Genomic DNA, 16365 nt, shown 5'->3' with positions numbered 1-16365 from the left:
TTTAGTGCAGATGATTACTCCCAAAATTCTCCCAGTCTCTCTCATCTCCTTTCCCCATTCCTCCCCAGTTCATCCATCTTTGGGAAGCTAGGTGTCATGGTGGCTAGAATGTCGGACTTCTTATGAGAATCAAATGCTGTGATGACATGTAGCATTGTTTGAACTATAAAGTGCTGTGTAAATGCTAACTCTTATGATTAGGCAGCCTAGTGGCCCGGTGTATAGAGTGTTGGAGTCAGGAAGATCTTAGTTGTGTGACACTTCTTAATCAGTGAGGTTACCCAAGGGATAGAGCATTGGCCAGGATTTGGGAAGATCTGAGTGCAAATGTGACCTTAGACACTTACTAGCTGTGTGACTCTGGGCAAATTCCTTTACTCTTTTACCTCAGTTCTCATCTGTAAAATGAGTTAGGGAGGGAAATTGCAAATGGCTTTAGTATCTATGACAAGAGAACCTCTGTGGGTTATAGAAATTCAGACGCACTGAAACGAATCAACAAGAAGTTGTGTGATCCTATCTCAGTTTTTCCCATCTGTAAAATGGGAATAGTAGCACCTTTCTTACAGAGGAACAAATGAAGAGCTGTGTGAGTGCCTGCTATAATTATGGTTTCTGTTCAGGGCTCCTCTTTCTTCTGCTCACTCAGGTTCACCACCTTCGCAGTATCTTGGATTATAACTTGTAATTCAGCCCATTACCAGCGTTTTTGGAATCCATTTTTTTATCACTATCTTTTGGTTTTAATTCACTTACATTTCCCACATCTTCCCCAAAGAACTATCCTTTAAAGTGAAGAATTTTTAAGTTCTTTCTATCTCATCTTTGAGGGCCAGGTTTGTTTGTTATATGTCATTCCCCAACATTGATTTGTAGTTTTCTGTTGATGTTGGTTCCATTTCCATTGTGACCACAGCTTAACCCTCCAGCCTCAGCCAGTTTTAGTGGCTTCTTATTGCCTCCCTCTGGTTGCCTTTGTATTCCCATCTAGTCCAGTTCTCTTGTCCCTGCTCATCAAGGCCTGGGTGGACATGCTACCTCCTCCTCTCGGCAGGGCTCCCCAGCGCCTCTCAGTGCCTTGTACTGATCATCTTGAATCTCTCCCTCTTTGGGATACAGTTCAAGCGCCATCGTCAAGAGCTCCCAACAGCTAGTGTCTGATCTTCAAATCAACTTTGGATTTGCTGAATTTTTAAAAAATTCTGTATATATTTCTATATGTTGTCTCCCCCAGTAAAGTGTAGTGTCGTTGAAAGTGAAAATTGTTTTATTCTTTGTACTGGTATTGCCAACATCTAGCCCAGTATCAGGCAAATAGTTGATATTTAATAACAAATAAATATTGATTGATTGGTTAATTATAGTCATTGAATATGTTGTTTTCCAAATTCTACTTACTTTACCTCACATTATTTTGCTTAAATCTTTCCATTCTTTCCATGTCTTCTAAGCCACTTCCTTACTCTAATGGAAAATTTTTTCATTTTCAGAGTAGCATTTGATTTCTCACAATCTGAACTTCTCATAGTATTTCTTAGCACATGGTGTGTCTGTATTTAATCCTGATATCTTAACTAAAGGCTCCTAGCATTTTTTTTTTAATGAATTCTATTAGTATTCATATTGAATTACTATGGAAACCTGAAGGGAATTGGAACAGTGTATTATTTTCCTCTTAAAAGTTGTGAATGATTTAATTAACGTATATTCATTTCAAATTCCATTTCAGATAACACAATTCCTTAAACTTTGTCAAGTCATGTAGTTTTTGAAAAGGCTAAATTCCAAATTTGATTGTGTAGATTTTGTTTTTACAAAATAGGTATATTCATAAAGTTGTCCATACGTGGAAAACTTTCTAAATCAGATAACATTTTAAATTCACTCAAGAAGCTTGCCTTTAAAAAAAAAAAAATAGGGGTTTTTCATATGTTGAGAGTTAGCTTTAAATGAGTGAACCAGTATATATCCACACTCTTCCTGTTCTGAATTTACAAGGAACTTCCCCTCCTCTCTGCAGCAGTTGTGTAATTTATTTGTCTGCCTCCCTCAAACTCTACCATCCTTAATATAGCTTGTGGCATCCCTTCCTTTTAGGTAATTTTTCTCCACTCATGAGTCTCCAGTTTTATAAATTTAGATGTTGTTCCTCATATTGAAAAACCTGTTTTTAAAAGCATAGTTAGAATATGTAGATCTTTATCTTTAAACTCATTTGGACAATGTTACACATACTTAAACCTTTCTTCTTCTGTTTTCTCTTCTAGCCTGACAATGAAATTTCATCAGACTGCAATCATGTAAGTATAGATTTTGTGATCTTTCTTTGTTTTAAGCTTTAGGATTGTAGACATTGTAGACTGAGTTGTTCTGAGTAGTTCCTGAGTTGTTCACTTAAAGCGTTTTTGGTTATCTTAACAGAGGGCTGTGTTAAAAACTTTTTTTTTTTTCCTGCTTTGCACATAGGTATTCCTCATTTTTCAGGAATATGAAAGTTCTATAAAACATTGTACATGCTGAAACAAAGAAAAAAAAGGAATCTGTGTTTACAAGCTACCAGTAACAAATAATCAAGTATTGACTGTATTTACCATGAAAAAAGATTTAGTATTATTGTGAATTATATTTTATTCCTACTTGAATTTCTAAAAGGAATACCATACCCCTATATTTTTAGTTTATATTAAAATAAAGAGAGAAAAAATATTAGAATATTCAGCCATTGATTCAACTCATTGGCAGAGACTTGTCCTAGTCAAAGGAGAAATTTTACACACCAATCAGTGAGTTAATTTACAGGGTACTATAGTTTAGAGGCTCTTGATATTAGTTTAGTTTGATGCAGAAGACAGTCCAAAGGCCCATGATCTTGAGATTAAATCCTTTTTTGCAGCCTTATAAGACTGAGTCGTTCTGAGATTCATAGTTATTCTTCTTTGTCTGCCTTATTTAAACTCTCAAGCAGGCAGAAAATTTTTTTCTGGACAATTATTTTGTTTGTTTATTTTTGCTGAGGCAATTGGGGTTAAGTGACTTGCCCAGGGTCACAGAGCCAGGAAGTGTTAGATATCTGAAACCAGGCTGGTGCTCTATCCACTGTACTACCTAGCTGCCCCTGGACAATTATTCTTTAAGAGAGTAGCATTGAGTCAGATGTAAGAAAGAAATCTTTTAGTTTGCATCTTTGATCCTAGTATTTAGGACTTATAGGGGATACTGCACTTTTAAAAATAAGATTGTTTTACTTTATAATTGACTTTCTGACCAGTAGATCTGCCCCAGAATATAAGATTGTAGATTGTAATTAACCATAAGCATTCATCATATGTCAAACACTTTACTAGGTGCAGGGGGATAAAAAGACATGAATCAAATCACTTCCAACTCCAACATACTTAATACTTTGTAAAATAATATTTGTTAATACAAACCTATTCTAGGGCAGGGCAGGATTTCTTTGCCAGAAACCAAAACTGTCTTTGTCTAATAATGTGAATCACATCTGTTAATGAAAGATCAGGAGAGCTAAGCTCTATAACTCCATTAACCAGAATTAGTTTCTAGTAGCTTATGTTGAAAAAATTTTTTTTTTTTTTTTACTTTGGAGTTCTTTTTGAGCAAAGTTACTTAACAAGCATTTAATGGCAAACTGGTTTTGAGGCATCCGCTTTTGTATCATTTTTGATTTTGTAGATTAATAGTGCCCAACTCTTTGTGACCTTATTTAGAGCTTTCTTGGCAAAGACACTGGAATGGTTTGCCATTTCCTTCTCCAGCTCATGCCATTTCCTTCTCCAGCTCATTTTACAAATGAGGAAACTAAGGCAAACAACGTGAAGTGACTTGCCCAGGATCACAGAGTCCAGGAAGTGTGTCTGAGGCTGGATTTGAACTTGGGTCTCCTGACTCCAGACCTAGTGATGTATTCACTGCATTACTTAGCTGCCCTATTAATTGATAGATTTTTATTAATAGTATAACATAACTATTAAGTTTCTCGTAGTGTTCTTGGACATTAGTTGAACAAACGTAGCTTGTCTGTTACTGTGGCTTTGAATTCTAGTTGATTGGTATTACCACTTTTTAAAATTGTAAAATCCTATCATAGATTTGCCAGTAATTCCTGTATTCACATTTATAGAGAACCAAATGATGTGCTGCATATAAAATTTACTTTGGTATAAAAAGACCTTCACAGATAGACAGTGACCCTTAGGATGGATTTTTACATTGAATTTTACATTTAAGATTTTTTAAGGTTGACAGTAATTTTGTTGGGATGCACTTCTTCCTTTTCAGTTCAAGATAACATTTAGATTTCATAGCATAACCAAATGCTCAAATGACTGCTGTATGTATATAAACATCAATATAAAGAAGTACAATATTTACTTTCAGGGGTTCTTTCCCCATCTCCACCCCATATTGCTAGAACCTTCCATCCCTGACTGCCTTCTATTTATTTTGTATTATTCTGTATATTCATGTTGTCTTATAATATAAATGCAAGTTGCTGTTTCCATTTCCCATTGCCTGGCACATAATAGTTGAAATAAATGCTTATTGATTGAAAGAACATATATTCAAGATGAGATGTCAGTGCCAATTTATAAAAGCATAGTATACAGTGAAAGTGGGGTATTAACTTCCATGGTCAGGTTTTATTCTGTTTCAAACAGATGGCCCAGAGATTTTTTTCTACAGTAGTATTTCAAGGACTAGTGAAAAAACAAACCAAATATTGCCTGTGAAATGTAACATAGAACTAAGCTGTGGAAGAATCCTGGAAAAAGACAATTAAGCACAAATGAATTGGCCTCTAACAGGAACAAATTAAATGAGATTCATTTGTAAAAGAATGAAAAACAGCTTTCGAGAACCACAGTGGCAGCACATTTCTGAAAAGAAAGCCCCCTCCCTGTAAGGTCATATTACTTAATTTCAATGGGTAGTGTGGGTACACGGCTGGATGCAGATCATGGCCATTTAAATCAATTGACAAGTGTTTGGAGCTCCTGCTATATGTCCAGCAATGGAGCTCTAAGCATCCAGTCCTCTTCCATCCCTGGTACCTCTGATAGCCTGGATTCTTTTAAGTAGCAGTGATTGGGCATCTCTTGAAGATCTGCTCTTTCCTCTCTGTTCTTTCCCATTTCATTTTCTCAAACTGTTCAGGCTCTTGAACCTGTGATTGACCTTTCACAATAAAGGAATATTGAAGACACAGATGGGAAGCACCTTGGTATTCTTATTGAAGAATAATTTTATTATTTTATTGGGGAATAGCTATTGTTCCTGCTGATATTTGTAGGATCCTGTACTTGTTTTGTGCCTGTCCCATCTTAGCCAAACTCAGAAGGTAAATTTTGGAGTCTACTTTTCTTTTGTAACTTTGAATGTGGGAGTTACTGGTTTGGTTCTATGAATTTCCTGAAATGAGTCATTTGATGTCAAAAGGACTAGGGGGATGGGAGGGGAGGGGGAGAGGGAGATAGGTTATTTCTAAAAGCTAATTTCCCTCCTTAAAATTGACCTATGGGGGCTGCTAAGTGGTGAAGTGTATAGAGCACCAACCCTGAAGTCAGAAGGACCTGAGTTCAAATCTGGTCTCAGACACTTAATACTTCTTAGCTATGTGACCCTGGACACTTAACTCAAATTGCCTCAGCAAAAAAAAAAAAAAAAAGACCTATGGTTGATCCAGTGTTAATGAGACTGATACTAAAACCTGGAATCGGTATTTAAGTGATTGTCACTTTGTTTTAAATTCAAATTGGCATCTCCTGTTTTTCTTCCTTGTATTTTTTGACAGTCAGAAAATGTAAAAAATCAGATTTTCTTGGCCTTTAAATGATTGAGTCCAAAGCTTTGTGTGTATTTTTGAAAGGTATCTCATTAATGGTTTTATTTTTGTTCCCACAGGACTTTTCTTCTTTACAATTAAGAATGTGATAACATGTAATCTTAGTGTCCCCATTACTTTGAAATACAGTTGTATTTTATCTGCCTTTCTACAATGGACTTTTGTCTTTTTTGCAGTAACTCAACCAGTAATGATGCTAAATGTTCCATTATCTTAACCTGGCTTTTCCCCTTCATTTTGTCCCAGTTGTTGTGGAATTATAAACTGAATCTAACTACAGATCCCAAATTTGAATCTGTGGCCAGAGAAGTCTGCAAATCTACCATATCTGAAGTAAGTTATAATGGAAGAATTTGTGGGTGAGCAGTAGATTTATCTGGGGAAAATATTTATAACTAGACCAAATGAAGAAGGGAAAGAACTGATACATTTTCCTTTTTATGTAATTTGTCATTGTTTTAGGCTTTTTTTTGTGGACTGGAGGAGGTTGTTCTTTAAGACCCTGTTGACCCAAACTGAATATCATGAGGGTTTTTTGGTTCCCAAATGAATCCCTGTAAAATTCAGTAATAAAACAGCTTCTCTTGCTGCCATATTCCCAGATTTTACAGCCTGAGTCCAAAGCATGTTAAAAGACTGGTCCCCAAACATTGAAGTTACTGGAGGGGTGGGGGGAGAGAGGGTGTTTTTTAAGCTGTGCTGGTGGCATTATCATATCCCCTTGAGGAGGTCATTTAAATTTAAAAGTGAAGACCCAGGGAGGATAATCAGCAAGTCAGTATAGAATGGGAAATGAGAATATGAGAGGACTCTTAATGTGAAAAATTAGAGGAGATGCCATTCTCCACCAAGAGCTGCCATTTATAGTATAACCCAAATGTATGGCACTGCCAGTTTGGCAGCTGAGTATTACCTTGATGTAAAAATCCCTACTTACTGGCAATCAGTATAACCCAAAACATCTTTGGGCTGAAAGTACTTCCTAGGTGCCCTCTCATTTTAGGTGGAGAGTCTTTTGGGACAGGTCCAGAGCAGACCTCCTCCCTAAGTGGATGAGAATCTTCCCTAATTTCACATTTCCTTAAAAAAAGCAATTTCTATTCTCCAAAATTAAGGACTTCTATCCATGCCACAGTTTGAGAGTATCAGATTAAAATTCAATGCATTAAACACTGAGAACCTACTCTGTTACTTACTGGACACTAAGGTAATACTTAATGAGGGAACTCATTGTGACCTTCTAACCTCTTATGGTTAGATTGGAAAGATTGAAGACTAAGAGTGAGTCTCTTCATTCATTAGAGATTTAGTTCTGGAACCAGGAAAATAAGATAGCAGCAATCAGGGGATTGTCTGATTCTCATAGAACCCTTTCCCTTCTGGCTTCCCAGAGCAAACTAGTAAACGGGAAAATTTCTGGGCTTAAAACCACACTCATTTGATTTGTCATAGTTACACCAAATGCTGCTTGCTTTTTATTTAACTGTTTTCATTAATGGAACTTATTTCATTTTATTTGTCTATGTTCTGAACATGCTTTGCAGTCATAGTAGTGAAAGTAGAGGGGCTTGGGCCCTCCTTGAAGCATTTGTTCTTGAAATGCAATGGCAAAGGTAGAATAACATAAGCTTTTAATTGAACCCTAACAACTGCCCATGTACTCATTTGTGATGAACTAGGAGAGAAGATGCCTGCCTGACCTGTGGTGGGGTTTGTAACTCTCTAAGTGGGCTCTTGGTTTTGCAGTGTGACGTCGATTACTAAATACTGAGGGTACAACAATGGCAGTGGCACAGTATACCTATTGTATCACAGTCCCATCAAATTTAGGATTTTTGCCAAATAACTGTAATAGCCTGAAAACCAATTTGAAAATGTGATTGTGCTAGGACATTGTGAGATTTAGTTTGGATTTTACTAGATTTAAAACATTTTCAAGCTGAAATGACGCAAAACGTAAAACTGTCCCAAACAAGAAATAATGTGCTTTCCCTTTTGCCTAATTATAGGTTTAACCTGAAATTACTGTCCCTTTCCTCTAAACTTATACTAGATTAGATTAGAAAGTCATTACTACCAGCTTCACATTTTGTTTCTAGAGTTTCAGATTCTTTGGAGTCTGCTCCCTAGACCAGTGCCCCTTGTCTCGGTGTCTTTTGCCTGACTTGAGGATGTTCTAAGTAGTTTATCTATCAGAACTTGACCTTTTAAATCATCTCTTCCCTTTAAAGGCAAATTTTGGCCAAGCTGAAAGCCTTAAGTGTTGCTGGTAGAGGGCACAATGATCTCAGTAATGTAAAACACCATTTTGCCTTTGAGTCTTGATTTACACTTATTTGAGAATAACAGAAACTGATGCTTTTAAAACACCTTTCTTTTCAACAGATTAAAGAATGTGCTGAAGAGCCAGTTGGGAAGGGCTACTTGGTCTCCTGTTTGGTGGATCACAGGGGCAACATTACCGAATACCAGTGTCATCAGTATATAACTAAGATGACAGCCATTATCTTCAGTGATTATCGTCTCATCTGTGGTTTCATGGATGACTGCAAAAATGACATCAACATTCTGAAGTGTGGCAGCATCCGTCTCGGAGAAAAGGTACCTGTAATAGAAGGATTTAAAAGATTTAGGAACCTGGTGTTGCAGACATTAAATATATAACAGGACCATAGAGATCTTCTCGACTTTGCCATCAAAAACCAAATGGAATTCTTGCTCATTCTCACTGCCTCCTACCTCTGAGCCATTACAATTTATGGTAGTTGGGGTGTCTGTAGTGGCTCAGAACTGAGCCTTTGGGCTCCGTATAGGAAATAGAGGAAGCCGTGCATGGCAGCCTGCGTCCGGCCTTATTCACTGTCTCATCACCAGTGTACGGCTCCCTGTTCTATACATTTCTGAGTTACTGTCCCAGAAAAAAAGGAGAGAGGGTGGGGGTGGGGTTTACCCTACAAAGTATTTTAAGTAATTATCTGAGGTATAGTGGGAAGAATTATTCTGCAGTGAGAATAACTTTATCTTCAAAATGATGGGGCAGCTTTTAATTTATCGGCTAACAAGTATTCATTAAGCTCTTGTTCACATGGGCAAAAACTGTTCTCTGCCCTCCTAGTAGAGGAGACAGAATATGTGTGGTGAGGTTGGCAGAGCGGGGAGTGCACAACCAGGCCTGGGTTTGGAAGATGACCCTTGAGGGGAGTGTGAGAAAGCCAGGGGGAGCAGAAGGCAGAGGAAGGAGGGAACATATTCTGGACAAGGCCCAGAGACGGCAGATGGAGCCTTGTGGCAGGTTGGATGGGGGTCCCAGGGACACTGTGCCAGAACCTCTCCTTAGGAAAATCAGTACAGGGTGACTTGGAGAGGAGGCCCCGAGAAGAGCAGGCCTCGGGAGCTCTCCTGCCCATCCCAGCACCATGTCCCTGCTTCCCTCCCTCTCTCTCCTCTCTGTAGCTTCCCCTCTCCAGGCCAGCCAGTGCACAGATGACATAATCATCCACAGATTCATGCGTTGACTCAAGCCTTCTGTGCCCCTGAGGGGAAAGACCCAGTGGGGTACCGGTTGGCACAGAAAGCTCTTCGGCATCTGACATCAGCCTGTTCTGCTTTTTGTGCTCTGTGACTCAGCCCCCACACTGAAATCCTGCTCCTGTCCCCCGCCCGCTGCTCCCTGGTCAGGCTGTCATAAAGCGCCACTGACCACCTTCCCCAACTCTGCGGTGGCCAGTGGCTTCCCATCCCTTCTTGTAGCAACCATTAGAGGCATTTTTCCTTCCCCATCACCAACTCCTGCCCTCCCTCGGATCTCAGCTAGAATCCCATCTTCTCCAGGCAGCCTGTCCCCATCTTCCTTACCGCTGCACCCTCCCGTCTCGGGGAGGGTGTTATCCTGCTGGAGTTTGCCCATAGTCCTCATCCGTGCATCCTTCCCATGCAGACAAAGTGCTCCTGGAGGGGAGGAGCCGTCTTTTGCCTGTCTTTCATCTTCAGACTTAGCACCATGCCTGGCCCACAGGAGGTACTTCATGTGGTTTTGACTGGCTTAGCCATTTACCTTTCAGGGAAGGGTAAAAGTCCAGTAGAGTACTGGATGCTAATGAGAGAGGACATCCACATAAGGACGTCCAATTTCTGCTATTAATTGTTGTTTACTAATTCTTTACTGAAGAGGAATGATTTATAAAAGAAAATTTATCTGATCTTTTGCCCTCTCTGATTTGTTATTGAGTGAAATGGTCATGTGATTAGTTCCTTAGAGCTAAAGACAACATTTTCCATGCTTTTAAATATTTGAACAGATTTTTTTTCTCCCTTGTCGTCGTACAGCCACAATTTCAACCTTTTCACATGTTGCTATCACGGTTACTTTCACACGGATCTCCCCCAATTGCAAAGGGTCTTAAATAATGGATATGGGCAGAAATACAATTATCTTTGTAAGAATTGACATAATTGACTCGATGGGACATTGTTTCAGGTTGTTTGCTGTTGTATCTGAGTCATCAATGCATGATATATTTGTACCAACTTGGAATGTAAAGTGATGGCACATTTTTGTGTATGATCTGGTCCATCTTTCTATAGCAGAATATATAAAAACCTTAAGGATTTCCTTGCCCTTGATCTAAATATGGTCTGATGTTCCTGAGCCCCATTTTCCAGGTGCCAAAACAGCCCCAAAGTCCTATAGCTGCTGATGCTGAAGAAGCATGGTGTGTGCTCCCATATAGTGGTTTGCTTCTCTGGAATCTGTTAATCAACTGAGGCAGACAAACCGATGCTGATATTTTCCTTTCTTATCTTGAGGCAGCTTAAAAAATGATCAGAAGCTAGAGAACAGATGATCAGGTGCAAACCAGCTGCTAGTGAAAAAAAATAAAGGGAGTTTCCATATTGTCAGTAGTGGTGAGGTTTGAACTGATGCCCTCCAGTGGCCAGAAGAAAGGGAGTCCATTATTTTCCTATTATCTACCAATATAACTTGCTCACATTATTTAAAATGATGAGTCTATATTCACATAAAGCAAACTTCAGAACAAAAATCATTTGAAACTAAAAGGAGAGGTTCCCAATTTAGGAAATTAATAAGCTTTGATTTGCATCATTAGTTTTATTGGTGATGAGTGAATAAGTTACCCATGAATTTAAATAGTTGACTCTCATTTTCTCCTGTGTCCTCTGAAGGGCAAATTCCACTTTCTAAAAGTGATAACTTGAATAATGGGTAAAGGCTTTTTACAGAACTCTTAAGTTCTTACCTATTGTTTTTAGTCTTTTATAGAATTAAAGAAGAATGGAGGAGGAATAAGATGTTATCTCTTCTACTCTTAAATACTTAGAGCAGCATCTAGGAAGCAGTTTTCTTCTCTAGCAGATGTATGCAAATCCAGCATACAATTTATTGGAAACAATATCATTTTCACCAGCTTACCAAACATAGGTTTTAGTTCTTTAACTAAATTTTTTCCTACCTTTATCGACATTTTTGGCTTTTCAGGGGATTATTTACAAATCAGCAATTTTTATTAATTGTTTTATTAAATTTTTTGCATTCTTATATTTTCAAATACCTGTGTGTATGAATTCTCAAATGTATTACACCAATAGGAAGAATGGTTAAAGCTGAGAATTCTCTGGGAAATAAATTTAGTTTGAGAATCATAGAAATTGAATTTTAAAGGAAAAATCTATCTGACAACTCTAGCAAATAAAACTACTTATGATGAAAGTGGTATTGTGGTCCACACTTTATAGTGTGCTGTGATACCTCAATTACTGGAATTAATATGAAACTTTATTCCTTAGGAGGTACTCATAAGTGTGAAAGTGGTTGACTTTAGTAAGAAGTAAATGGAGCCATTAAAAAAGATAATGGCACTAAGTGATAGTTCTTTGTTAGATTTTTTTTGGGGGGGGGAAACGTGTGTGTGTGTGTGTGTGTGTGTGTGGTCTTTTAAGTCTGCAGAGGAATCACAAATCTAACTTCAGAGTCATTACCTCATGTATGTAATTCTTGTCTAGAAATGCTAAAGCATAGGTTTGTATCATGGGGGAAAGGTGAAGGTGTCAGTTGAAGAGAAAGTTGACTATGGTAGTTTTTTGAGGGAACTGATCATTTATCTGAAACCCATTCTGTCTTGATCGGTTTGGGACAGCCTCTGCTGTGTTTTATTTTATTTTCTGGCCATCTTCTATTCATCTACCATGACTCTCATGCCAGAAACATTGTCCAGAAGTCTTGGACCTATTTAGCTCCAGAGTTCCTGCCATAGGCCTTGCTTTCAGTCCATGGATGAGAGAAGGCCAAGGGTTTTGGTTCCAGCAAGTACAGAGAGTATTGAGTATTTCACGGGGACATGTGTGGAAGCCAACTTAAGTATCTCTGTGTTTCTGGTTTTTACAAACATTGAAAAACAGTGATAAATGGTCTTAGGTTAAAGCTTAGCCACTTTCTTTTAAGAAACTGCATATAAATTTAAGAAGGAGAACTAAGATTCAGGGAGATGGATAAAATTGGTAACTTAGACCAGGAAATGACTCCATGTAGGTGAGGTCATGCCTGTTCCCTATACTTTGACCTACTTAGGTTTCTGATCTGCTTGAGAGAAGGAAGAACCCTTTAATTACTTCAGTTAATGAAAATATTTTGGGGCCTTTGGCCCCAGGCTACTCTGGCCTAAAATCTTGCAAAGCTAATCAGTGACCTTTATCCTAAGAGAAAGGAAAAAGCCATTGACAGCCAGCAAAGCAGAGACACACAGGGATCCATAAGAGAGGAAATCATAGAAGTCCCCAGCAAAGCTCCCTCATAACTGAACAGTGGGACTGTCCCTGAGACTGGGGGGAAGGGAGTGAGGGGCAGTGTGTGAAAGCCAGGAACAGACCTTGGAACAAAGCCAAAGGACCGAAGAGGCCTGTCCTTAGAGCTGAGCTAAAAGAAGAGATGGAGGAGCTCAGCAGATAAATTGTAAGGGACATGGCGTAAGGAACCAGGAGAGAGGCTTGTTGTCATTCCTGGTTAGTGGTTTAGCAGAGTTGTTATGAAAAATAAGATTTACCTGAAAATATTTTAGCCCTCTTAAATCAGTTTGCTTTCTGATAGACTCTTAGTCTCTTTTATACCTATAGCTGTTTAAAGATAGTTTGTGGGCGATTAGGAGGAGGGAGGTGTTTTCATATTTGTCATGGAGCTCATTAGAGTTCAGGAGCTCCATTGCAGCTTTTTTCTTTGTTTTTTGATATATCTCCGTTTTTCATATTTGCATTTTATGGTTTTGGCCCCTGAATTCTCCTCTTTCCTCTTTGCTAAATCAAAGTAGGACAGAGAGGCAAAAATATGTCAAATCATTTGGTATATATTTTACTCTGTAGTGTGTGTTTTTTTTTTTATTATATGAACTTGGCTGTTTCACTGGATTTTTTTTTTTTTTTTTTAAATTAATACTATATAAATCAGCCTAAGTGCCAATGTGGCCATTGTTTAGAGTTAACTATTTATTTTCTCTGTTTTCCCCCAAAAGTTCTTCCAGGTGAGCTTTTTGTAGTTTTTTATAAATATGTAGGAATGAAGGAGAGGAGGGAAATCCAGAAAGACGTTGAAGAGAAAAGGATGGAGGGCTCTTGGTGGCAAATTTTATTGCCTTCCTCTTTGCCCCACATACTTTGCAGCACATCCTTCAGGGCTGTCCCCAGGTGCCGGCCCAGCCTTCCTCTTTCTTTATGGGACACTTCAGTAGCATCTGCCCACTAGAATGCACTCCTCACACTGCTACCCCAGATGCCCAGGATCTGGGCCCAGCTTGTCCTACCTTACCTCCTCACCAGAGATTTCCCAGCAAAGGTTGGATAAACACTTATTGATGATATTTTTTTCCATTTACATGTAAAGACATTTTTAAAAATACAATTTTGCGTTCCAAATTTTTTCTCTCTTCTCCTACCCTTTCCGTATCCCTAAGTTGGTAGGCAGTTTGATATAGCTTATATATGTGCACTTTTGTAAAAACAGAAAATAAACATTTTTGGTAATGAGTAAAAGTTTCTTTTTCAAGTATCCATTGGATTGAGATAGACTCCAAAACACTTTCTGTGCTATGCTCCAAGAGCCCTGTGTCTACCAAGAAGCCGACAGGGCAATATAATAAATTATTGTTACCAAGAGGGGTTCCCTCAATTCCAATAAAGATGTATTTTTTTTCATGTTTTGATGTTTTGTTTTATGTTGGGTACTATTAGCTAAGAAATAGAAATTTCAAAGTAAATATCTTATTTTATCTTATATTTTATTTTTAGAAAAACAAATTTCAAATTGAACCATACATGTTGAAAGAGCTATTATTGCAAAATAATTGCCTTTATCAATTAGCCAGCTTCTGGCTTACTTGTGAATATGTTTTCCCTTATAGTCTTGCTGTAATGACTGACTCCTTCCTTCCTTCCTTCCCTCTTTTCTTCTCTTCCCTCTTTTCTTCTCTTCCCTCTTTTCTTCTCTTCCCTCTTTTCTTCTCTTCCCTCTTTTCTTCTCTTCCCTCTTTTCTTCTCTTCCCTCTTTTCTTCTCTTCCCTCTTTTCTTCTCTTCCCTCTTTTCTTCTCTTCCCTCTTTTCTTCTCTTCCCTCTTTTCTTCTCTTCCCTCTTTTCTTCTCTTCCCTCTTTTCTTCTCTTCCCTCTTTTCTTCTCTTCCCTCTTTTCTTCTCTTCCCTCTTTTCTTCTCTTCCCTCTTTTCTTCTCTTCCCTCTTTTCTTCTCTTCCCTCTTTTCTTCTCTTCCCTCTTTTCTTCTCTTCCCTCTTTTCTTCTTTCCCTTCTCCTTTTTTCCTCTCCTTTTCCATCCTCTTTTCCCTTCCTCCCTGTCAGGTCATATCCTGTACTTCTGTAAGGCACACACTTTGTGTCTGGTACCCATTTTCTCATGAGATAAGGAGTAAAGAGATCCTGTGCAGTCGTTGAGGTAAAACAGAAATCTAGGCAGGTAAAAATCATCATGTGAGGTTTATTTTCTCATCTGAGAGATGGGATAGCTGGTTGGAAAGGTACAGAGGTTTCCAGAAATGTCTGTACTCAGACTATTCTCCTATTAAGTGTCAAACAAGATCTAAATTGGTTTTTACATAAATATTATACTCCTTAATTAATTTCCCAGGAGAATGAAATATGAAGGAGTGCTAGCAAACATATGATCTAACATTTCCCTGGCAGAAAGTTTTGGATTTCAGCACTTCCTGACTACCATTGTGCCTTTCCCTGTCTTTTGGCTGCATTGTTTATTTTGGTCTGAATGCCGAGAAAGCCCCAATAGAGTGTCTCCTACACGGTGTTTATCTAGATAGTTTAAAACAAGGCAACCATCTGCTTTCCAGGTTCTGCTTCCCAGCCCCAAGCTTTTTGCCTTATTCTGTGATGAGAGGCCATGGGGCCTGTAGCCCAGAAGACTCCACCCCTGATGGGGTTGGGTCTTTGGGATGTTGATGAACCACTTCATCTTTCTAGGCAGCCACGCACCTGGGCTGCTGAGAATGCCCTCACCTGGCAGCTCCAGGGCCCAACCCCAAACAAACTCCTTCTTTTAAACCCAATCCTCCATAGTTTGTATGCTCTAATAAAGGTGGAATTCAGAATATTGGAAAGTAATTCTCTTTAGCTGATTAAGCAGATATTCTAAATATAGAAGTAGGGGCTTGAATGGAAAATCTTTCTGGGAGTTTCTTGTGTGCCATTAACACAGCTTATGTTTGCTGACCAGTCATCTTTTCCTCCCAAAGTGAGGAGATGCAAAATAGCAACTTGTTGCCATGGTGATCAAGCAACTATGCAATTAAAGATAATTGGATGATCTTAGGAAAATACTCAAAAGCAGCAGGCTTAAATGGTGCTAATCTTGTTAAATCACATTAAGACAAAACCAGACACAATGGAGGAAAACTATTCTCATTCTGAATCATGTATGTTTGTGTTTGAGTATAACGGGAGAAAGACCAATGACTTCAATCTTCACTCCAATGTTTTGACTTTCCATCTTCTCTTTTTAACCTGACTTGAAGTATAAAAGAATTTGAGAACCAGATGTTCCATAGAGAGAGTGCAGATTTCCAATCCAACAGTTAGTACTGGACAAAAATGTTTGGATTAATTTGAGCACTGATTTTTAAGATAGCATAATTTTATTCAGAGTTAATTTAAAAGTGTTCACCTGGAGTTGTTTTGTTGTTGTTGTTGTTGTTGTTGTTAATGCCATTTCTTAATTCTAAACCCATCTGACCCTCTCTCCATTTACACCATTTAAGTAATTCTGTTTTGATCAAGAGCTTCAGATTCAGAGTGCCACAGAATCTTTGGTTCCTGATTAGCCCAACTGCAAGTTTCAGCACCATTTATTCCAATTAACATTTATTTGAGACTCTACCAAATATTTGAATATGAAGAATACTCCCTGTATATTAGAAAGCTTAAAATAAAGTCAGGACAACTAATCATGTAGCAGAGAATCTTTGATTTTAGGGTATCTGT

At 38.3% G+C, this 16365-nt stretch overlaps 1 protein-coding gene across 1 annotated transcript in view; it reads left to right on the top strand.

Annotated features, from left to right (window-relative positions):
- The window catches only part of GLG1 (golgi glycoprotein 1), a 145321-nt gene that overhangs the window by 71041 nt on the left and 57915 nt on the right, over window positions 1-16365 (top strand). The window contains exons 2-4 of the mRNA XM_031949991.1: window positions 2268-2300; window positions 6110-6196; window positions 8249-8464. Coding sequence (XP_031805851.1) covers window positions 2268-2300; window positions 6110-6196; window positions 8249-8464 — 336 coding nt within the window. The remainder of the gene's footprint in view (window positions 1-2267; window positions 2301-6109; window positions 6197-8248; window positions 8465-16365) is intronic.

The sequence above is a fragment of the Sarcophilus harrisii genome, chromosome 2, assembly GCF_902635505.1.
Source record: "Sarcophilus harrisii chromosome 2, mSarHar1.11, whole genome shotgun sequence".
Taxonomy (NCBI): domain Eukaryota; kingdom Metazoa; phylum Chordata; class Mammalia; order Dasyuromorphia; family Dasyuridae; genus Sarcophilus; species Sarcophilus harrisii.
Note: the sequence above shows the minus strand (reverse complement) of the source record. Positions and strands in the feature narration are given on the sequence as shown.